General features: G+C 40.4%; 1 protein-coding gene across 19 annotated transcripts in view; it reads left to right on the forward strand.

Moving 5' to 3' along the window:
• FREM1 (FRAS1 related extracellular matrix 1) overlaps positions 1–23,612 on the forward strand; it is a 333,841-nt gene that overhangs the window by 226,731 nt on the left and 83,498 nt on the right. For 17 of the 19 annotated variants that reach the window (XR_010322860.1, XM_064290482.1, XM_064290481.1 and 14 more), the window contains 7 exons: positions 6,794–6,990; positions 7,918–8,008; positions 9,312–9,479; positions 13,085–13,293; positions 15,791–15,884; positions 19,861–20,113; positions 22,596–22,790. Coding sequence is in view for 18 of the 19 variants with exons in the window: in XM_064290482.1 (XP_064146552.1) it covers positions 6,794–6,990; positions 7,918–8,008; positions 9,312–9,479; positions 13,085–13,293; positions 15,791–15,884; positions 19,861–20,113; positions 22,596–22,790 (1,207 nt within the window). In the remaining variant the exon portion in view is untranslated. Of the gene's footprint in view, positions 1–6,793; positions 6,991–7,917; positions 8,009–9,311; positions 9,480–9,595; positions 9,889–13,084; positions 13,294–15,790; positions 15,885–19,860; positions 20,114–22,595; positions 22,791–23,612 lie in introns of those variants that run through there. The other 2 variants (XM_064290496.1, XM_064290499.1) reach the window with 2 other exon arrangements.

Here is a 23,612-nt window from a genome sequence, read left to right on the forward strand (position 1 = left end):
CATTTGTTAAAAAGACTGTCTTTTCCCCATTTAACTGTTTTGGGGCCTTTGTCAAATATCAACTGCTCATATGTGGATGGATTTATGTCTGTATTCTCAATTCTGTTCCATTGGTCTCTGTGTCTGTTGTTGTACCAGTACCAGGCTGTTTTGACTACTGTGGTGGTATACTAGGTTCTAAAATAAGGTAAACAAAGGCCTCCCACTTTGTTCTTCTTTTTCAGTAATGCCTTATTTATCCAGGACCTCTTTCCCTTCCATATGAAGTTGGTGATTTGTTTCTCCATCTCATTAAAGAATGTCATTGGGATTTGGATCAGAATTGCATTAAATGTATAGATCGCTTTTGGTAGAGTAGACATTTTTATAATGTTAAGTCTTCTTATCCACGAGCAAGGTATGTTCTTCCACTTATGTAAGTCTCTTTTGGTTTCTTGCAGACGTGTACTGTAGTTTTCTTTGTATAAGTCTTTTATATCTCTGGTAAGACTTATTCCTAAGTATTTTATCTTCTTGGAGGCTACTGTAAATAGCATTGATTTGATGATTTCCTCTTTGATGTTCTTTTTGTTGGAGTAGAGGAATCCAACTGATTTTTGTATGTTTATCTTGTATCCCAATACTCTGCTGAACTCTTCTGTTAGTTTTAGTAGTTTTCTGGAGGATTCCTTAGGGTTTTCTGTGTATAAGATCATGTCATCTGCAAATAGAGATGCTTTTACTTCTTCCTTGCCAATCTGGATGCCCTTTATTTCTTTATCTAGCCTAATTGCTCTGGCTAGGACTTCCAGCACAATGTTGAATAAGAGCGGTGATAAAGGGCATCCTTGTCTGGTTCCCGATCTCAATGGGAATGTTTTCAGGCTCTCTCCATTTAGGGTGATGTTGGCTTTTGGTTTTTGGTAGTTTTAACTTGGTTTCTCTTTGGACTATGGACCTGCTTTCAGCTACATAGAACCCTTCTCTGATGCCCCTGCTCACAACCTCCTGCTCAGGATCAGCTGATCCTTTTATATACTTTAGTATCTTCCTATACATATCTTCATTCTTGAACTTACTGTAATGTGAGAAAATTTTATGTTTTATTGTATCAACATTGAGCTCACTGACTGTCAGAACCCCAAATTATGCATCTCTGTATTATTAGAAAGGAGCCCTGGTGGTACAGTGGTTAAAGAGCTCTGCTGCCAACTGAAAGGTCAGTGGTTGGAGCCCACCAGCTGCTCTTCAGGAGAAAGATGTGGCAGTCTGCTCCTGTAAAGATTTATAGCCTTGGAAACCCTACGGGGGCAGTTCTACTCTGTTCTACAGGGTTGCTATGAGTTGGAATCGACTTGACAGCAGTGGCTTTAGTTTGGTTTTGGTATTAGACCTGGGTACCTGACTCAGAGTAGAATCTCAAGAACTGTTTGTTGTTCCCAAAATGAACTCTGGTTCTTTTCAACTTTTACTGAAACTAGGAGAAATAAGAAGACTCAAACATTTGGTGAGGGGTTGTGGAGCGAGTGAGATGGGTAGGGAATATGTATACAGCATTATTCGTCAGCATTTCTAGAAGTTAGTGTGTACATAGCAACAAAACAGTGTTTGTGTTGGTAAAGGTTTTGTGTGTTAAAACTCTGATGTTATTATGGAAACCCAAATTTTTAAAGGACTTAAATGGTCCTCTAGTCCATTGGATTATTGCATCCTAAATCTCGAGAAGTATCCAGTCATGTCCTATAAATAAAAATATATTTAAAATGTTCAGCAAATCTTTAACTTTAACTATTCAACTGAAAGTTCAGATAAGATGGTTTCTTGGTGTAGCTTTTGTGATTAGAGGGTTCCATGGTCATCCAGGATTAAACTCAGGCCCAGAATTCTTTAGACCATATTGTTAGAATGCTTTCTTTCATAGAGGCAGTTACTGAGTATTTTCTCAGGTGAGAACCAATCTAATTAAAGCAGGAAGGAGTTTACATAAGAAGAAAGTGCCCCTTACTTCCCCTCATACTCTCCAACTGGATGCCCCTCTGGGAAATGTACACACATCAAGAAGATGTCTACTGTTGCCCCTGGACACCCTTTTAACTTAATACTGAAGTCACTCCTGAGGTTCACCCTTCAGCCCAAAATTAGACAGGCCCATAAAACAAACAATAATACACGTAGCTCAACCACGTATACAAGACTTAGTGGGCACACCAGCCCAGGGGCAAGGATGAGAAGGCAGGAGGGAATAGGAAAGCTGGATGAATGGAAATGGAGAGCCCAAGATCAAGAGGTTGGTAACCAATGTCACAAAACAATATGTGTATTAATTGTTTAATGAGAAATTAATTTGCTCTGTAAACCTTCACCTAAAAACAATTAAATAAATAAATAAAATCCTAAAAAGAGGAAAAAAAGATGTCTACATATAACCAAAAAATCTCCTTCCTCTTTCTGTCTTGGTTGCCATGACTGTCATCAAAAAAAGCCTTACCCTCACTTTACTTTTGCAAAATATTTTCTTTTTCATTCTACTTGATAGAGGGCTTAATAGCATGTAAGACTTAAGAGACCTGAAGCCAGGAAAGAGTAATCTTAGAAATGAAATGGAGGGTGGATCATAAGGACAGAAGAGAGAGACAGAAAGAGGACTAGGAAATAGAGAAAGAAAGGACGTAGATGTCACAAAGGCCTGTGAGTGAAGTGAAAAAGGAGCAAGAAAACCCACAAAGAGTGAGAAAGTGGGAGAGCAGGCACCCTGGGGTACACATTTATCAGAAGTCAGAGCAGAAAGTGGGGTGGGCAAGACTAACATTGGAACTAGTTCCCGAGGGCTGGGAAGTAGCATTGGATGGTCTTAAAGGAAGACACAGGAGAAAGAGCAGGTAGGAATCAGACCTTGGAGCAGACAAGGGATCAGGAACCCGGGTCTACAGTAAAGTCAGACAACAGCGGGCTGGGTATCATATTGTGAGCCTGATTCCTAGGGTCAAGGTCTGGGTTTTTCATTGTGTATCCTGATGTATCACTTTATGTTCTGAACCCCTACAAGTCTGTCCAAGGGTGTGCACGGCCACAAGTGGATTTGGGGGGAAGTTGAGGGGAAGCCTGTGTACAGGAGCGATGGGTTTGAACACGAACTTTTCGCTGTTTATCTGGGGACTGATGTTTAATTTTACAACTGAATTTCAGTACAATGAGAACACTTTATTTCTCCATGGAATTTGGTAAAATGAGATTTTTCTCATCTACAGACACACACACAATAACTGTTTGAACATGCGTAAGTATGTACAGACACATCAAGTTCGGCAATCATAACGCATGTTGAAAAATGTGCCCACCAAGAATTACTATAGGGGTATAAAAAGAGCGTGCTTAAACATTGTTTTTTACACAAAGAACACTTTGGAGAATAAATTAGCATAGAAAATGGTCTCTTTGAAGGCACAATAACTATTGTTTTCTTATTAAATCCAGTTTTTCAATTAAGGGGCGGCTCACTGATCTGCACTATGGCTGGGTGGTCCCATAGAGAATTTCTTAACTTTGTAGATTAGCAAAATGCTATAATTGGAAGAAAAAAAAAATCATGACACAGACTCCAGGAGACTGGAGAAATGACTGTCGTTGTGTTCCTTTATGTTGATAACTGGCTTTAGTTTTTAATTATTGAAATGCTTCATAATGGAGTAGTAAACATGCTGTATACTTTTGTAAAATTAATGAAAGGATGGGAACAGGTAGTTAATTTATCGAGTACTTACTAAGTACCAGGCACTCACTGTACTACTAGCTATCTCGTTTGATGCTGATAACATATTACATTAATAGCCTTTGTTATAATCCCCAATGTACAGAGGAAAATACTGAGATACAAAGGGGTTAAAGAATTCACCCAGGGAGCACAGCTTGTAGGTGGCAGAGCTGATATTCCAGTCTTTTCTATATCATAGCAAAAGTTTAACCACATTTTAGTTTTTGCTTTGTAAGCCAATTTAAAAAGAAATTCTCTTCATTTTTCAAATTGAGTGTTGTGAACGATATTAAAAATAGGCATGGCTGATCTGTGCTTCAGTGACAATGTTAAAATAGATCAAAACCAGAGTAAGAATGGTTTCATGAGGCAGGCTTTGCAAAGACCCATGTTGTTGGGTGCCGTCAAGTTGATTTCTGACTCAGAGTAGAGCTGCCCCATGTGACTTTCTAAGCTGTAATCTTTATGGAGGCAGATCGCCAGGTCTTTTCTCCCACAGAGCTGCTGCGTGGGTTTGAACAGCCAACCTTTCAGTTAGCAGCCAAGTGCTTAACCATTGTGCAACCAGGGCTCTTAAAGGCCTGTAATGCCCAGCAATTGTACAATTTCCAGGGAGAGTAAGTAATTGCTTTTCCACAACAAATAGGGGATTATTGTTAAAAAAAAAAAAAAAGTAAGAGTGATGATAAAGGCTATTTGGCAAAATCTCCTTGCACTCCAGCATGACCCAAACCTCTGAATGTGGTTTTAGGAATTCTTGAAATCACAAATTGGTCATGACAAGTCATTCAGTTAGCGAACATGGATGAAGTGCCTCCTCCATACAAACCACTGTGCTAGATGTTGTGGAGATGCAGGGATGAAGGTGATACTTACTGAGCACCTACTGTGTGCAGGGATTTTATTTACATGGTGGTATATATATTTTTTTATTTGATCCTCATAACAACCCCAGGAGATTGTTGGTATTTTTATTAACACAAATAAGAAAATTAACACTCAGAGAAGTTGAGCACTTGTTCAAAGTCAAATAGCTAATAAGCAATATACTGAGGATTCGAATTTTCTGCTTACTTCCAAATTCCATGTGGTTTGCACGATACTGTGATCCTGCTCTCAAGGAACTTTTGTCTAGGAGAGATACTGACATGTAAACCACTACCTAATAATACAAGATAATGAAGTAAAAATGTGTGTTGAGGGATAAGCAAAATGTAGAAAGAATAATTCCAACTGAGCAATTGGGGAAAGTTTCACAGAAGAGCCTCCCAGGGTGAGAGTGTTTCAGAAACAACGTGCTCGGGGTGAAGGCATGATCAGTTGTGTGCAGCTAGAGTGCAGGGGTAATGTTGAAAAGTAGTAAAAGATAAGGTTGAAAAATAGAGTGTCTCTAAACTATGGAGGGTCATTGATGCCATGCTAAGGAGTTGAATAGTTCTGTACCTCCTGGGTTGTTGTTTAAGATTTTTTGAGGAAGTGAATGACCTGGTTTGACTAGTGTATTTTTAAAGATAACACTAAAAAATTTAATTGTCGTCAAGTCAATTCTGACTCATGTGTGTTAGAGTAGAGCTATGTTCCATAGGGTTTTCAATGGCTGTGGTATTTCAGAAGTAGATTGCCAGGCCTTTATTCTGAGGCACCTCTTGGTTAGTAGCCGAGGACTTAATTGTTTGAAACTCCCAAGATAACACTGTTGTTGTTAGGTGTTGTCCAGTCAATTTTTTTTTTTTGTAGTACTTTTTAGATGAAGGTTTATAGAACATACTAGTTTCTCATCAAACAGTTAGTACACACATTGTTCTATGACATTGGTTAACAACCCCATGACATGCCAACACTCTCCCATCTCAACCCTGGGTTCCCTATTACCAGCTTTCCTGTTCCCTCCTGCCTTCCAGTCCCTGCCCCAGGGCTGGTGTCCCCCTTTAGTCTTGTTCCATGGGCCTGTTCAATCTTTGGCTGAAGGGTGAACCTCAGGGGTGACCTCATTACTGAGCTGAAAGGATGTCCAAGGGCCATACTCTCAGGGTTTCTCCCATCTCTGTCAGGCCAGCAAGTCTGGTATTTCTTTTTGAGTTAGAATTTTGTTCTACTTTTTTCTCCAGCTCTGTCCAGGACCCTCTATTGTGATCCTTGTCAGAGCAGTCAGTGGTGGTAGATGGGCACCACCTGGTTGTCAATTTTGACTCATGGTGTCCCCATGTGATGGAGTAGAACTGCCCCTTAGGGTGTTCTAGGCTGTAATCTTTATGGGAGCAGATTGCCAGGTCTTTCTTCTTGGAGCTGCTGGGTGCATTCAAACTGCCAAATTTTCGTTTTGCAGCTGAGCCCTTCACCATTGCACCACCAGGGCTCCTAAGATAACACAAAGGTGAGAAAAGCCTAGATTAAAGTTGGGCTAACAGTCGGAAAGCTAGTGCAATAATCTAAGGAAGAAATTTTGAAAGCTGGAGCGGGGCTGCTAGCATGGGAATGAACTTGGGGTGGGAGATGGAGTGCGGTCACAGTAAAGGAAAAATTTCAAGTGGAAACCCTGGGACTTGGTGACATGTTGTATATGGGTGGAGAAGGAGAAACCAAAAGTTATGTCTTTTGACATTCTAGGATCAGTGACTGAGTGGGGGGAGGTACCAGGGAAAGCATAGGTTGTTGGTAGAAGGAAGAGGCAGAAATAAAATGAGAAACATATTTTGTGTATTATTTGCCCATTCTATAGTGCTTATCACTAATTATAGTGTTAAAATATAACATGAAATGGGTGGAGGATATTTCATTTTTGGGTTACACTCTTAATAATTCCTGGGTCATTTCAACAGAAGTATATTATATATTGGAGCCCTGGTGGCATAGTGGTTAAGAGCTCAGGTGCTAACCAAAACATTGGCAGTTCGAATCTAGCAGCCACTCCTTGAAAACTCTGTGGGGCAGTTCTACCCTGTCTTATAGGGTTGCTATGAGTCAGAATCGACTCAACAGCAACAGGTATATTATATATTACAGTTTTTGACGATCACCTGAACTTTCATGTTTCAGATTAATGGTGCAAATATTTCATTCCAGGTGGTGACAATCCATATTACGCCAGTGGATGACCAGCTTCCAAAAGAGGCTCCTGGAGTTTCTCGGCATTTGGTTGTCAAGGAAACCGAGGTGGCCTACATAACTAAGAAACAGCTACATTTTATAGATACAGAATCCTATGAGAGGGAGCTGCTTTACACAATAACAACGCCTCCATTTTTCTCTGTTAGCCACAGGTATCTCCATGAGAAGTCATCACCTGGGTTATTAGTTGAGGGTTGTGGTCTAGGGTTGTGGTCTAGGGTTGGAGAGTTGACAATGTTAACACAGAGCACTGTGGTTGAGTTACTTTGCTTAGTCAGACAGAATGGATACCCACAATTTAGCATTTCCTTTTATCTCAAGGAAACGCTGGTGGCATAGTGGTCAAGTGCTATGGCTGCTAACCAAAGGGTCAGCAGTTTGAATCCGCCAGGCGCTCCTTGGAAACTCTATGGGCAGTTCTACTCTGTCCTATATGGTCGATATGGTCGCTATAAGTCGGAATCGACTTGACGGCACTGGGTTTGGTTTTTTTTTTTTTTTTTTGGTTTTTATCTCAACGTACCTTGTAAAAACTTCCCTTCAAAAACTATGCTAATTGGTAAGTGACCAGCAGTTTGTGGTATCTTCAACTTATGTAGACTTAAAACAGTCTTTATTCCCCCTTTTCTAAAGAGAATGCTCTTTTTCCCTTTTTAGGAGAATTGATTGAGTTCCTTATAAGGTTGTTTTTAGTTACTGTAGGCCATGAAATGGTCATATTCTTTGATCCCATCCAGAAAAGTGACACGAAAATACCTTCGGCTAAAGTCATGTACATGATAACAAGGAATTATTTTTAGGATGAGAATACTGATTCCCATTCATAATATCAAGGTTGAAAATTCTGAACATGCTTTTTGCACTCATCATGGGAATGGCATTGATGATATTAGACTTAAGACTAAAACTCCCCAAAATAAAGAAGGACTATAAAGATTTTTTTTTTTTATAAAGATGGAGCATGTGACTTCTTCGCATGATGGGGTCTTTGAGGTGTTGGAAATTTGGTTCTTGGTGATTTGATTTAATTTTTCTTACCTGGAAATCTGGCTAATTTATTTTTTCATATTTCTGTTTAGACATTTGGATGCTGGGAAATTATTCCTGGTGGACAGCATACCAAAGCTAACCAAAAACCCTACAGCCCTGGGGCTGAGGTCATTCACTCAGGTATGATAATATGCTAGAATTTTTTTTTTTTTTTTTTTTTTGGTTTTTATCTCAACATACCTTGTAAAAACTTCCCTTCAAAAACTATGCTAATTGGTAAGTGATCAGCAGTTTGTGGTATCTTCAACTTATGTAGACTTAAAACAGTCTTTATTCCCCCTTAATCAGGTGTGATTAAGTGTCCTCTAAGAAGGTATGAAGGAGCCCTGGTGCCACAGTGGTTAAAGCACTTGGCCGCTAACCAAAAGGTCGACAGTTTGAACCCACCAGCTGCTCCACAGGAGAAAGATATGGCAGCCTGCTTCCGTAAAGATTATACTATAGGAAATCCTATGGGGCGGTTCTGCTCTGTCCTATAGGGTCACTGTGAGTCAAAATCGACTCAGCGGCACCAGGTTTGGGTTTTTTTTATTTTAAGAAGGTATGGCCTTGCTAGTGTTGCAGTCAGGAAATGTCCTTTGACATCTGTCACAAATGCTGCCTGCTTGTTTCCACTGAACAGGCAGTATCTATGTGAAAATGTTTGACCAAGCTGGATATGATTTCAAAATCTTGTTATAACTTAGCACAGGCTTTATACTGTTCTGTAAGCAGTGGGAGTCTGATCTGGGAACATGATGCATAAGTCTCTATTCCACCAAACTCAGTTCACCCAACAGCCTACTGGAAATCTTGGTGGTGTAGTAGTTAAGAGTTCAGCTGCTAACTGAAAGGTTGGCAGTTTAAATCCATCAGGCCCTCCTTGGAAACCCTATGGAGCAGTTCTACTCTGTCCTGCAGGGTCACTATGAGTCAGAATTGACTTGACGGTGTCGGATTTTTGTTTTTTAATACCATACTACCATCCAAATCCTTCATCAGCCCTCCGCCTCCTCCAGCAGACCCAGCAGTGGTCTACCTCTGTGGCTTGGAGCTAATTATGTCTAACTTCATTGTAGTTACAGGTTGTAAACATGTACGTCAACCCTATGTGGTAGGTACTATTATTCATTATACAGATAAGGAAACAGCAGCTTGACCAATACCACACAGCTACTACTTGGTAGAGCTAGGTTGAAATGCAAGTCTCCTGTCTTTCATAGAATTGGGTGGCTTCAAGCGCTTGGATTCATGGACATTTACTTGATTTCTTTGTCCTTTTCTCTCCTGGTTTGTAGAAAATGCAATTTATAAAGCAGAACTCATTGGAATCTCCAAATTGATAGTGTGTTCAGTATCAGTTAACACAACAGTCCTCTGGGACCTGGATCTCTGAAAGTTCCGGATTATTTTACCCACATGTCCATCTTACTCTGCTTTGCAGCATGCTGTGAACTATATGAAGGTGGCCTACATGCCACCCATGCAAGACATAGGCCCTCATCCCCAACATGTCCAGTTCACGTTTTCCATCAGTAACCAACATGGTGGCATTTTGCATGGAATCTGCTTTAACATCACCATTCTCCCAGTGGACAATCAAGTGCCTGAGGTACGTACACTGTTTGGTATGGAGGAAGACAAGAAGGAAAGAAAAAGAAAGACTTTAAGAGTTGCTGGCAATGATAACCTTTCTTTAGGCTATTTTAAAGAACTTTTATTTTCCAGCCTACAGGGTAGGACAAAAAGCGGGGGGAGGGGAGCCTCTCACCTTCCATGGGGCTTCCTATCTAAAAGGTGAGATTTCCTAGTTATTTTCAAAGCTTTCACAAAATCTCTTTCATTTCCTTTCTTTTCTGCTGAGTTTCACATGTTGATCAGGGAAAGGGGATTCAATTATACGTCTCTTAGCAACCAGAGGGGCTTATTTGCTTTCACCGCAGGCCAGTTATGCTGCTCTGTAATCCAAAGACGCTCTTTAATTTTCCAAAATGAATTAAGATGGCAACTTCTGTCCTATCCTGTCCCACTGCCCGGTGTTTATGTAAGCCTTAAAGGACTTGAGTCTCTCGTTAAAACAGAACTGCAGAGACAGTGCTACCTTATGCATCTTATCGGGGAGGTTGGAATTCATATCAAGAGTTTATTCCATTGCCTGCCTACCTACCCCCCATCAGAGTGCTAAATTTAATTAGTGTGGCTTTCAATGTACTTTTTTTTTTTTTTTCTTTTACAAGTGGAAAGGCAAAGTAGCATTACCCATTCCTTACAAGCCAGAGGGGACCCGAACCTACACATCCCTCCTCCCTAGGGAAAGATGACCTTCTGGAATATGGCCAGGAAAGCACGGGTGTTCTCTTTCCTGGTCACTCCTCATCATCTCTATGTCTAGGCAAGGTTGTGAGGCAGAGGCCTCACACTGAGGGCCCACACACACAAGTGTTTCGATGGGTCTAAACAATGTCTTAAAATAATTAACTACCAACACTTAGACATCAGAAGATTTCTGGCTTCTGGTAAAATTCTAGGAGCTCTGGCAATGCTGGGTTCACATACCCCATGGCAGCAGTTGGACAGGGTGTGTGTTTCCCAGCCCACCACAGTCCCGCCCAGCTCACCACAGTCATCTCCTTCACTGGCCTGAACCCTCAGTCCGTGAGCTGTTTGCAGTATTTGGTAGAAGAAATGCCAAGGAGCTCACACAGATGAACCTAAACTAGCTCTATTCTTTCATACTTGCCTTGTCTGAGGCCAGATCATATTCTTTGCAGTGAAAACGGTTTAGTACCCTTGTTGAGTTTACTGGATAAGATTTTATTCAGACCATCCTTTTCTGTGCATGAAATACAGGTTCTGAAATAGCCCAGCATCTAAAGAAGCTAAAGCTTTGCCCGAACAATGAGGAAGAAATGGTCTTTTATGCAAAGCGGTCCAAGCCTCTGGCAAGGGAAGGATGATTTGTGAAGGAACTTAAAAAGGGCAATGGGAAAAGTGGTCTTCCTTTGAAGACACATCAAATAGTTAGGAGGACGTGAGGCTTAAGTGACATGATTTCTTCCTTTTTTTTTTTTTTTTTTAGAGAATATGGAGAAATGAAATAGTGCTTTAGAGAACTGAGGATATTAGAAATAAAACTAAATTAGTAGCTTCAGTGAAATCACTCCCAGGAGCCATGTTCTGATGTGAAGTCTCCACTGATAGCTGGTTTGAGTGATAACTGAAGAAGATTTTGACACCAGCTAATCTGGGGCCCTTGAAACCTGAGTGCTGGATCCAGGCAGGGACTGAAAAGCCAAGGGTTAATGAGCAGAAGCAAGATAGCTTTATGAGTTGCCCTGAAATATTTTTTTCAATTACTTTGTATTGCAAAATATATTCCTTGGTACATCAACATCTCAGGATATTAATGGATGCAATTCAGGGGAAAATGAGGCTGGAAGGCATGGGTCTTTGTTTAAAGATAATAAAACCAGTTGCTGTCGAGTTGATTCTGACTCATGGTGACCCCATGCATGTCAGAGTAGAACTGTGCTCCATAAGGTTTTCAGTGGCTGATTTTTTGGAAGTAGATTACCAGGCCTTTCTTCCAAGGTCCCTCTGGGTGGACTCAAGCCTCCGGCCTTTTGGTTAGCAGCTGTACTTGTAAATTGTTTGCACTACCCATATCCTTCCCTAAACAAGAGTTCTTTATCTTTCTTATTCCTGCAAGCAGTGAAAATGTAGGCTTGGCAAAAGGAGAACGGGGTGCTTGGGAAGGATGGAGTGGGGGTGGCTGTAGGATGAGAAGACCATTGTCTTTATGTTTTCCTTTGCTGATGTAAGTAGTTTATTAAAGAGTAGAGGCTGCTGTCTGACGGCTGTAGGTCTAATAATTTCCACTATCCAGGGGGCTGCCTTTGGGACATGATTGGATGCACTGACAGCATGGGATTGAGTTCCAGTCCACAGTGTACCTGCTGGGCAGGAGAATAGGGCAGAGGTCTGCTGCTGTTTCACTCGCCTACTTCTCTTCCCTTGCCTGTACCTCCGTCCTCCTTTCCCAACTCTTCTCCTTTCTGGGAGCAGCAGCTGCTCAGAGGAGTCCAGTTGCTTCCTTGGAGAAGGCTGTGCACTCCCATCGGCAGAGTGCTCACTCTGGGCCATCTGTGGAGCGCCTCATGGCCCATGATTTGCAGTGTCTGCTTGCTTTCACCTATGTGCCGTACAAATTTGGGGAAATTATGGGCTAAAGTGTTCACAGAGTTAAGGGTAGGATCCCAGGGTCTTGAATATGGTCATGTGCCTTATTAATCTCCAAGGTGAGGGTATTTTATGTAACTGTTTTCTAAATGTACTGGACCATGGAACATGTCTTGCCTGCCCTCAGCATGGTGATAAAATACTCCAAGCCATTCTACCTTGCTTTTCACTTATAAATGAATTATTAGTTGAACGTTGGGTTTTTCTATTAGAGAAGATTATCTTTATGGCTTTACTATTTGAATCCAATATTTTTAAAAGTCCAATTCCTATGAAATCTTTAATCTAAAATACTACAAATTGAAACTTAAAAGCCCCCAATCAATTTTTCAAACACGTAAGAATTTTTAGGGTGGAAAATAGAGTTGCATCATTTTCCCGAAGGGAAGTTGACATAGTTATGTTTATTTTGTAGATTAAAGTATATGTGTGCCAGCAGTCAGTGTGTATATGATGATGAAAGTTAATTTTTTCTCACTGAGCATTACAAATAGCAACCAGTTTGATTGCTGACTCTACTCTACAGGGTCTGAGATATATGAAATTAAGATATTTTCTGGTTTATACATCTGTTTTGCTGAAAACATTTAGTAAAAAGTTTTTTTTTTTGGCCAAAATGTCTACCTCTGAATTTGTCCCCTTACCACATTCTTGACAAAGTATTGGCATGTAAAGATGGTACTGAGAATTTTGTACTGATTTACTGAACTCGGTTTTCAGAGTTCCTGGATGGTACAAATGGTTAACGTACTCAGCTGCTAACTGAAAGGTTAGAGATTCAAGGCCACCCAGAGATGCCTTGAAAAAATGCCTGCCAAACTACTTCCCAAAAATCCGCCTTTGAAAACTCTGTTGCAGCACAGTTCTACTCTGACATCCATGGGGTCGCCACAAGTTGGAATCAGACTCGATGGCAGCTAGAACTGGTCTTCAGGGATACCTCTTGTAACAAGGCTTCATTTCCTTTTTTCTTCCCAGGTCTTTACCAACCCTCTGAGAGTGGCAGAGGGAGGTCAGTGTGTCATCAGCACAGAACACATTCTGGTTTCTGATGCGGATACTAAGCTGGACAATATCTACCTCTCCCTCCAGCGACCACCTCTCCATGGAAGGGTGGAACTTAATGGATTGCCTCTAAACACGGGAAGCACATTTTCTTGGGAAGACCTTCATGCCTTAAAAATTAGGTTAGAACTTTTCATCACTTTTTTTTTTCTTTATATGCCTTGACTCCTCACCTGGACCCAGTGTGAGGCAGAATAAGAGAAAGTTTGTCCAATTCCTTGAGGGGTACCGACATGTCATTTAATACTTTCAAAGGTTCAGTTGAAGATAAGAAATTATGCATTTTTCATTGACCTCCAGGAATTTTATTCCCCTCTGGCTTGCCATACCAGTGGGAATGACTTTATGGATATTGGAACAACAAAAATTAATGGCCATAAATATTAAACTTGCTAAAACCACGCATATCACACGAGGTGATAGTCACACTAGAGGAATATACACTGAAATATACTGTGAGGCTAATTTATATGATTGAATTTGACTGTAAGTAAAGCCAACTTTATAACACTGGAAACTCTGGGATAGAACTCTGTTGACCAATGTCTCTACTGTCGTGGGGATTTGCAGGTGAACAAATAGGGTAGGCTGGGTAGGTAGGGCATGGAGTAGTTCTTGGGTCTGTGTCAGTCAGGAATGGAGCAATCCTTGCCTCGTGATCCTACAGTAGTTCCCCTCATCTCTCTTTTCCTCTACTTAATCCAATGCTATAAGATACTTTTCTCTAAAACACAGTAAAATAACTTCTCTGAGAAACAATGCAAGCTACTCAAGAGCAATGGTCAGGTAGACAGATATACTGGCTAATTTCTTACTCACAAGTTCAGCTTATAGATAGAAATTTTGGCCCTTCTGATACAGTATAACAAGAGGCATTAGGCATCAAATGCTTAGCTCCACACTTGGCTAGGAACGAGGCTTTGTGCACAGCAAAATCTTTTGAATCTGACCACAGTTTAGTTAACATTGTTGATTTATAGTTTCAGCCAGACCAGCCCATGCTCCTTGGTGGAGTAATTTCATAATCCTTTCATTATGTGCTGGCACTGAGGAAACTTGGAGACATCACCTACCATTGAAAGACTCTTCTGGTGCTGTGGATTTATGGGAAATAAACTGAGGCTTCTGTGCAACCTAGTCTCCTAGTTTTCCCACTAAACTCAGTACTGTGGGGCTTTCAAAGATGCAGCTCTCAACTACATGTTAGAAAGATAGGTCTGTTTAGGGAGTGAATGATGGTTAGGAAGAAAAGTACCAACATTTGCCAATACGTATAATTCAAACACTATGCTGGGCTTGCAATTATATTTTTATATTTAAGCTTCCCAGCAATCAAGCCCAACAAAATAGATGGTTATGGTCTCATATTATTGTTGAAGAAACCAAGGTTCAAAGAGAGTGAAGAATTTTCCCAAGATTGGTCAGCTAGTATATGAATGAGCCAGGTTTTGGAAAAAAAAAAAAAATTCTTAGCCCCACTAGCCCTTTTAGGGGTATTGGCATGGTAAAAGAGGATTAGTATGTCATATATCAATAGATTGTTAATTAAAACAATGGGGAGGATATCAAAATAAAACATAGGAAACAGTGTGTGGGAGGGATATGGGTGGGGAGTGTGGGCCTTCCTCACCATTGGAATAGAATCCTAAACCTGAGTTCCTACTCAGCCTGTGAGTGAGAATAGTTCTGAGTAAATACTCTTTAGCCGTGGGATTATTTTTTCATATGTAAATATTCTATATGTTCAATGTATATGCTTTTTTAAAAATGGGACTTTACTCAATTCTTAAGAGTTATTTTCACTCCTGAGTTTCTTGACAGATTATTGACATGCTAAAAATACGGCACAATTCAATTTAACAGATATTTAGAACTTAGCAGGTAGCACTGCAGTGGGCTGAAGAATGAATGGAAGACCTAGAATTAGGCAATTTTTTCAAGAAACATGGCTGAGAATTAAAGGAAGTTACGGCCAAAGCTAGACCTAAACCAAAACCAAACCACACCCATTCTGTCGAGTTGATTCTGACTCACAGCAACCCTATTTTTAAGACCGGGAGAAATTCAAGGATCTTCATATGTTGAGAGGAAGAGAGCTAGTAAACAAAAGAGAAAAAAGCCTAGAAAAGAGGCAGTAATTCACAGAGCAAGATTTTAGGGAAGAGCTGAAGAGAGACTGAGCACTTGTAGAAGGATTAGCCTTGAAAAGGGGAAGGGAGGCTGGAATCATCAAAATCCACCCAGTGTTTCACTTTCCCCTTTTACTGCTCAGTCTTAGGGTCCCCCTGGGCCCACGCAATGTATTTTACAAGTAGGCAGAGCTAAACCAAATGGTTCCAGTGGTCACAGTGGCAACTTGAAGGACTGCTTTTTTATTTGGAGACAAATTACAAGTGTATATAAAGCATGTTTTTCCAGGGTGATGGACTCTTCTATTCAGAGATAGTTCAGTAGTTAAATACGTGACTTCATGATTATGTTGGCTTTTGTTTGGTTTGGTTTTGAACACACAAACACATAGCCTCTCAAGGCCAAGTCAAGGGAAGAGCTCTTCTGTTGTTCATCTCAAAGGACTCTCACAGCGGCCTTAGATATTAGTGACAAGTATCATTCCTATAGGTATCAGCATGATGGATCTGAGGTTCTTCAGGATGACATACTCTTGGAGGTCACAGATGGCACAAATTCCGCAGAATTTGTTCTACACATCAAGGTGGGTAGAAGCTTTCCTCCCTGTGTCATAGACAAATAAAACATCTGATTTGGAAACCTCTCAGCGTCCCTGATGGAACAGGAAACACAAGGACTCTGAAGCAAGAGGATACCTGATGACATCTTTGTAGGTCCCTGACCAGGCAATGGAGAATAAAGTTATATTAGTGATATATTAGTTATAAATATATATATATTAGTTATATATTCTCCAATCCATGTAAAGATATTACTTACCTCAATTTTTACCCAATTAAAAGATAATTGATTCCACGTATAAAATACTTCTAATTTTTATGAGCTGTAACACTCAAAATATTTATTTAGCAACTGGGCTGGTTATGCCAGCTTCATTGAGGTTTTCCCTATTGTACGTAAGAATCACGTATGCATGTGTGTGATGCCCATAGCCTTGGCATGAGATCTGTTTGAGATCATTTCTTTCCCCTTTTGACAAATGAAGAAGACCATCCACATAAAGGTTGAATAAATGCCCAAAGGCTTAATAGGAATCCCAGAGCTTCTCTGTTGGTGGCTGGCAGAGTCCATGAGCATGACTCATAGGATTTGCAGGTATTCATAGTTGGTGACAAGGAAGGATCTGCAGAAAGACTATCATGCTACTTGAAGAGCTACTAGGTATTCTCCGTGTGCTAGATTCTATTTCTGTTTGAATTTTGTCAGATCTTTGTGATATGACATTACTATTAGTGGCAATAATAATATATTTATAGATATTTTACAGTTAATAATTAATAAAAAATGCTTAGATACATTATTGTTTTGAGGGATAGAAAGGGAAGGAATTATCCCCATTTCATAGCTGAGCAACTGAGGCCCAATAAGTTTCAATGACTTACACAAAGTCATTTCACTTAAAAATGACAGACCTGTTGCTGGCATCTCCACTCTCTGGTACTGAAGCTGGTGTTCTTTCCTCCTCAACACTGCCACAATCCTAAATTACCAAGTAATCATAATTATCATGCTTATTAATATTCTCTGAGTACCTATTTCATGCTAGGTACATTGAACAGCCCCTGCTTTTCATTTTCTTGCTTTAAGTCGTAGCCTTTGAGGGCTAGGTGAAGAGCAGTATGTTATTTCAACTTCAGAAATGAAATTTTTCTTTTTTAAAAATTTTTTTATTTTGTTGTTGAGAATATACACAGCATAACATATACGAATTCAACAGTTCCTACATGTACCATTCAATGACATTGATTACATTCTTAGAGTTGTGCAACCATTCTCACTCTCCTTTTCTGAGTTGTTCCTCCCCCATTAACATAATCTCATTGCCTCCTAAGGTGAATTTATTCTTGACTGGCAGACTGTTACATATAGAGACAGCTTCTCTGAATGATTTTTCCCTCTGAAAAGCATATCTCAGGGGGAAAAAGCACCTTATAGTCTATCCAAATTCATCTTCTTATTACTGACAATAAGCAGTGAATTTGGGGAAAACAATCTGCCTATTGTTACTTTTTAAACAAAAAGACATGGTCTTTGAAAGTCATTCAGAGGTACAGCCAATTTGTGGACAAGTATTTGTGATTTTTTTATGCAGGAGGAATATTCCTAATTCTATTGTTTTTGAAATTTATTGTCCAGTTGAGAGCTGAGATTGTTTTGTGAATTGAAAAGATGGCCATCATGGAATTTATTGGTGAGATTCCTTAGAGTCAAGAACAATAAGAAGATTTTTAATGCGTGTACTCAGAGGACCTGAACAAGATTTTGTTTCCTAAGACCCAGTGCCGTCAGGTCGATTCCGAAAAGCCAATAGAAAATAGAGTATGATGTGCTTTTTTACCTTTGATTCAACAATTAAGCCTGGGCTTCCATCACCCTATCCCTCTACCCGTTAAAGGAGAGTTTCGACATAATCACACATACGTTGTAGAGTGGTTTTTTTTTTTTTTTTCATTTGCCATTTGGTTGATTCCAACTCATGGCAGCAACTCATATGTTAGAGTAGAACTTGCTCCATAGAGTTTTCCTTGGCTGACATTTTGGAAGTAAATCACCAAGCCTTTCTTATGACGTACTTCAGGGTGGACTCAAACCACCAATCTTTTGGTTAGCAGCTGAGAGCTTACCAGGGACCACTTGCACCACCCAGGGACCTGTTTAAATGGCAGAGTAACTGTTACCTAAATGTAGGTCCTGCTGGGTGTGGCCATGAATCAATGAAAGTACACCGAGGTGAAGAAATAGAAGGGTGATTATTGCAAGCGTGAATGCAAGGAACAAGGAGGTGTATACCTCAAATCAAGCTCTCCAAACAAAGGATGGCAGCGCTTTTAATACCATCTCTTACAAGGAAGCACAGTACATGGAAACATCAAGGAATACATAGATTATCATGGTGCTCAGGCGCAGTAAGACAAATAATATTTTTTTTCCTTAATATGTACAGAAATTGGGGGATAAGTCTTATCCCAGGTGGAGATTTTAATATTCAATTAGGTCTTAATGAGGTTTAGGTTCCTTTAGGACACTTTTGAGGCTAGGAAACTGATTTTGACTGGTTTGGGCCGATTTAAGGCAGAAGCTGAGTTACAGGGTCTTGATGATAATGGAGAGGAAGAGCAGGTCTTGCTTATAGTGGCTGAGCAGCTGCTGGCTGCACTTGCTATCATAACCAGGACATACATCCATAGTTACCTTTGTTCCTTTATTCAACAAATATTTAACAGGTGCCTTCTATATGTCACATCCTAGGCTAGAGGTTTGGGATATGATGACAAACAAGACAATGTCACTGTTCTTCAAGAGCCTACACCCTAGCTTACAGGCATTAAACACATTGCCACTGAAATAATCAGTTAAAATTTGGGTGTATTCTACAAGTAAACAAGGTGCTAAAAGACAGTAAATAACAGAAGCCTTCCTAAGTGGTCCAGGAAGGATTCCCTGAGGAATCCACATGAACCTGGCTCCTGAAGGAGGAGTTAGCCAAGCAAAGAGCATAGCAGACAGGGAAAGAGAGATGAGACAAAGGCTTTGAGATGGGGGTAAAGTGATGTGTATGGGTGGAAATGGAGTGGGTGGCAAGAGCACCCCAGAGCATGGGATAAGGCTGGAGAGATCTAAGAGAAGCTACCGAAGATTCCACAGGGCAGTGGCGTGAAATCCACACCTTAATAAGGTGACTTTGCCTGAAGTGTAGGGGCAGGAAACGTAGGGTGGAGAGTATTCCCAGGCCAGACTTGACATAGAAACTTGCAGCACACACTCAGCTGTGGGCGTGAACTCAGAGGAGAGCTGTCCTTCATTCCTGTTTAGATGACATGCTTTCTAAAATTTCTACACCATCTTTTTTTAAATTCAGAGAGTTGATGCAATCCCGTGTTGCTTTTCTTGCCTTTCTACTTGGAGCTTCATTTTCGTGACAGTGAGGGAAAAACATTTTGTCACATTAAAACCTGGCATTGATTAAATGCTTATGTGGTTTCAAATTTAATTCAAAATGCTTGAAATGCATCTGCTGCTTATTGTGAGTCCAGAGTAACTTCCTGGGTGGCAGGAAGTTGAGGGTGGAGGAAAGCTTTGTAATCACCAAGTAATTTGAAGTAAAAATAACTTTGATGTGGAAAATGTAAATGCACTGGACCACAAGGACCAGATTTCCTCTAGAAAATGTGTGAATTTAATGAAGGAAGACAGAGGTTTGGGTAAAGAATGCTTTATATTACATTTATATTTTGTCTGTCTAGAAACAAATGATAATTTTGCATCCCAGACCATAATCATACCCTCCCGTTTCTACTTAAAATGGGTCATATCTTGCAAGATGGCTCACGTGGGGAAAGTTATAGGATGCAGACTGCTTGGCCAAATTCCATACCTATTGTTTTCATGTGTCTGGAAGATAGAAAATGCCTGTCATTCTATGAGCTATGGGTTACCAGTTGGGCAATTTGTCATCTCTTTCTTTTTCTTGAAAACATGCATTTTTTTTCTCTGCTTAGGTATTCCCTGTAAATGATGAGCCACCAGTCCTAAAGGCTGACCTCATCCCCATGATGCATTGCTCAGAGGGTGAAGAGGTGGTCATCACCTCTGAATACATTTTTGCTACTGATGTGGACAGTGATGACTCGAGACTGGTGTTTATGATTGCACGGAAACCTCAGCATGGAGTGGTGAGGAAAGCTGGAATTATAACAGATCAGTTCTCTCAGGGAGATGTTATCTCAAGAGCTGTGACGTACAAACACACAGGTAAATGATACAAGCAAGCATCATGACTAGTTTGGGTAAGGAAATGCAAGCAACACAGAGGTTCCCCATTCCACTTCCCACCATGTGCTCCCATAATCTAATGGTCTTAAGGCTCGTTTCCATGTAAAAAGCAGCAGCCAAAGCAGCTTGCCTCCCAACTTTCAACAATGATCACCATATTTAGAAGTTACTTTTGATCTCAAAATTATAACAGAGTTCAAAGAATGGAGAAAGAGCAGGTGTGACTTGCTGTCCTGTTCCTGATGCTACCACATATGCTTTTAATTCAATCCATAATTCTCCTCATCTCCATTTTGGTCAATTTAAAGAACTTATTTGAACATCACAGCTTGTTACTGTTGTTGGGTGCTGTTGGGTCTATTCGGACTCATGGTAACCCCATCTGACATAGTAGAATTGCCCACATAGGGTTTTCTAGGCTGTAATCTTTACAGAATCAGGTTGCCACGTCTTTCTCCCACAGAGCTGCTGGATGGGTTCAAACCACTAACCTTTCGGTTAGCAGTCAAGTGCTCTAACCTTTGCGCCACCAGGGCTTCCCATCATAGCTTACCCAAACCACAACCCATTGCTCTTGAGTCGATTCCAACTCATAATGACCCTATGAAACAGTAGAACTACTCCAGAGGGTAAATCTCTATGGAAGCAGATTGCAGCATCTTTCTTCTGTGGAGTGGCTCGTGAGTTCAAACTGCCGATCTTTGGGTTAGCAGCCTAGTGCTTAACCACTGCACCACCAGGGTTCCTTCCATCATAGCTTATGGACCTATAAATCATAATAGAAATGTCTGAAGTAAACTCACTAGGATAATTATAATATTATCTTTAAAAGACTATTGGTTATCAGCTAGTTCCCAAGTAGTATCTGATCTGCTTGTTGGGTCTCTGAAAAGCAAAGGTGATGTCTTACAGGTCGTATGACTTGCCCACAGCACACAACAGTGGTGAACACAGATTAGATATACAGTAAACGCTTGCTTCTTAGCACTGTGCTTACATGTCTGTCATCTCGTTAAAAACTGTCACCCGGGTGGTGTTTGTTCCCCATGTGAAACGTTAAACTAAAAAAACATATTAACTGAGCATCTGATATCTGCAAGACATAGCAGTGGGCACTGTGGGGCTACAAAGGAGTGTAGCCTAGACCCTACTGTAAAGGGCTTTCAATAGACAAAACCCATGCCCCTCCAAGGATGGCAGTGTGACACAGTCATTCATCCGCACATCATCACAGCAGCTCCTCTGGCATGTCTGAAGTTGAGGTAGGGACATTTCCTCAGCAACACTACCGTAGCCTTCCTCTCTAGCTGGCTTTTATTACACTCTTTTAGAATTTCCTAGTTACCCTTCCATTGCTCTTGCTGTTAGTTGCCATTGAGTTGATTTTCGACTCATAGCGACCCTGTATGACAGAGTAGAACTCCTCCGTAGGGTTTTCTAGGCTGTAATATTTACAAGAGCAGATCTCTTGGTCTTTTTACTGAGGAGCCCCTGGGGCTGGGGGGTGGGGAGGTGGGGGTGGTTTGAACTGCCAACCTTTTAGTTAGCAGCCAAGCACTTAACCATTGCACCACCAGGGCTCCTGTTACTCTTCCGTGTGCCTCTTTAAACTATAAATTCCATGGAGGAAATATGGTTTGGTATGTAAAGCCAGGTGAGTGGTACAGGAAATAAAAGCTATCATAATTCAAATCAATTTCTTAATTGCAGAGACGTAGAAATTTCCAGCAGCAGGGATGGTGGTGGAGAGGAGGGCATGCAATAGCTAAGGATTCATTTGGAAATGGGAGAAAACATTTTGAAATAATATTTTTCAAATGGATTTTGTAAAACAGTGATTTGTTAGGACACCAGTTGTCTCATAGGGTAATCCCTAGAAGGTGAAAAAGAAGAAAACTAAAATACATGCTACTTCTTTTCCAGGCATTCTTGCTTTTTTTTTAATGTCTTGGCTAATAAATAAAGAGAAAAATATTGAAGCACGTGACTATAATGCGTATTATCTTTGTAGTTCATCTGTCTTCTTCTGTTTCTCATATCAACTGTGTAGTTGATTGTTGTTCATCTAAGGTAGTTAATGCAAATAAGTGACAATTACCAAATGCACAAAGGTTCCTTCTGCCCTTACCTGAGGTTACAATTAAAAGGGAAGAATGAAATCATCACTAGACAAGCTTCCTGCCTCTCCCTCATTCATTTGTGAACTGTCGGTTCCTTGTTAGCCCCATTTTGCCCCCTCGGTGGCTGGCAGCGATTTCACCGGAGGCAACAGATGGGCAAGTACTTTGGCCTGATTTTCATGGCTGTGTTCAATTTCATAGTGATAACACTGGGTTTTACGTTTACACATAGGTTACCTTCCTTGCCATTCTATGCTTAGAGGAGAGGGGTGAGTAGATTCCATTTTGGTATTCTCTGCCTTTTTAAAAAGTCAGGTTTCAGCTATAGTTGTGTCTTCCAGGTGGCGAGATTGGCCTGATGCCCTGTTTTGACACCATTACATTGGTGGTTTCGGATGGACAAGCTGGCCCTTTCGTGAATGGCTGTTGCTACAGTGGGGCTCACCCATCTGTCCCTCTTCATGAGTCTTTCCCAGTGTATGACCTCAACATCACAGTACATCCAGTGGACAACCAGCCACCTTCCATTGCAATCGGTGAAAACGACTTTTTCTGTTAAACTCCTAATACCTCTCCTAGTGTCACACCTCTGGTTTAGTGAAAATAATATACTTTACATGTAGTCTAAATAGAAAACCATCGTACAGAATTGCCCTCCAGTAATTGCCTCAACACAAACTTGTGGAAAATTCCCAATTTATGAAAGATTACGGGGCAAAAGAGTGTACTCGCTAGAAATTTTAGATAATTCTGTACGGGGTTGGGGAGAGTGTGTGGTGGGAGGAGGACAACATTGGAATCCTCAAATATTCTAGTTTTATTTCACATGGGAAAATATTATTTACCTTCTGGAGAGAGAGTAATTTATTTTCTCTGTAATATTATCTATTAGAATAGCATGAGTATACCAGAGAGGCCATTTATATATATTTCACCTTATTTGCTTTTCAGAAAGTCATCTCTTCACAGGCATTATGTATACGTTCTGTCTCTCAGAAAAAAAATACAAGCATATGTATGAATATTATTGTAATTTGCAAACTATCTCCCAAGCAATGTTCTGGAAAGGAAGCATTATCCCAGCAGAATAATTAAGCACCAAGGCATGAAAAAAATATTGGTTATGAGCAATTCATAATAGCTCTCGAGCAATTAACGCTCTGACAAACAGAGGTAACAACTGATCTTGAAGAGTACATAAACTACATTTAGTGGCTTATCATTAAACCAGTTTGGCAATTCTTATTTCCATTTGTCACTTCTATAGGGACACAAGGAAAATCGGAGTTCCTTGAGAATGACTAAAGGACAGCACGAGAGCATTTAGCATTTCTGCTGTCTTTCCATTGTTGTCTGGC

The sequence above is a fragment of the Loxodonta africana genome, chromosome 9, assembly GCF_030014295.1.
Source record: "Loxodonta africana isolate mLoxAfr1 chromosome 9, mLoxAfr1.hap2, whole genome shotgun sequence".
NCBI lineage: Eukaryota > Metazoa > Chordata > Mammalia > Proboscidea > Elephantidae > Loxodonta > Loxodonta africana.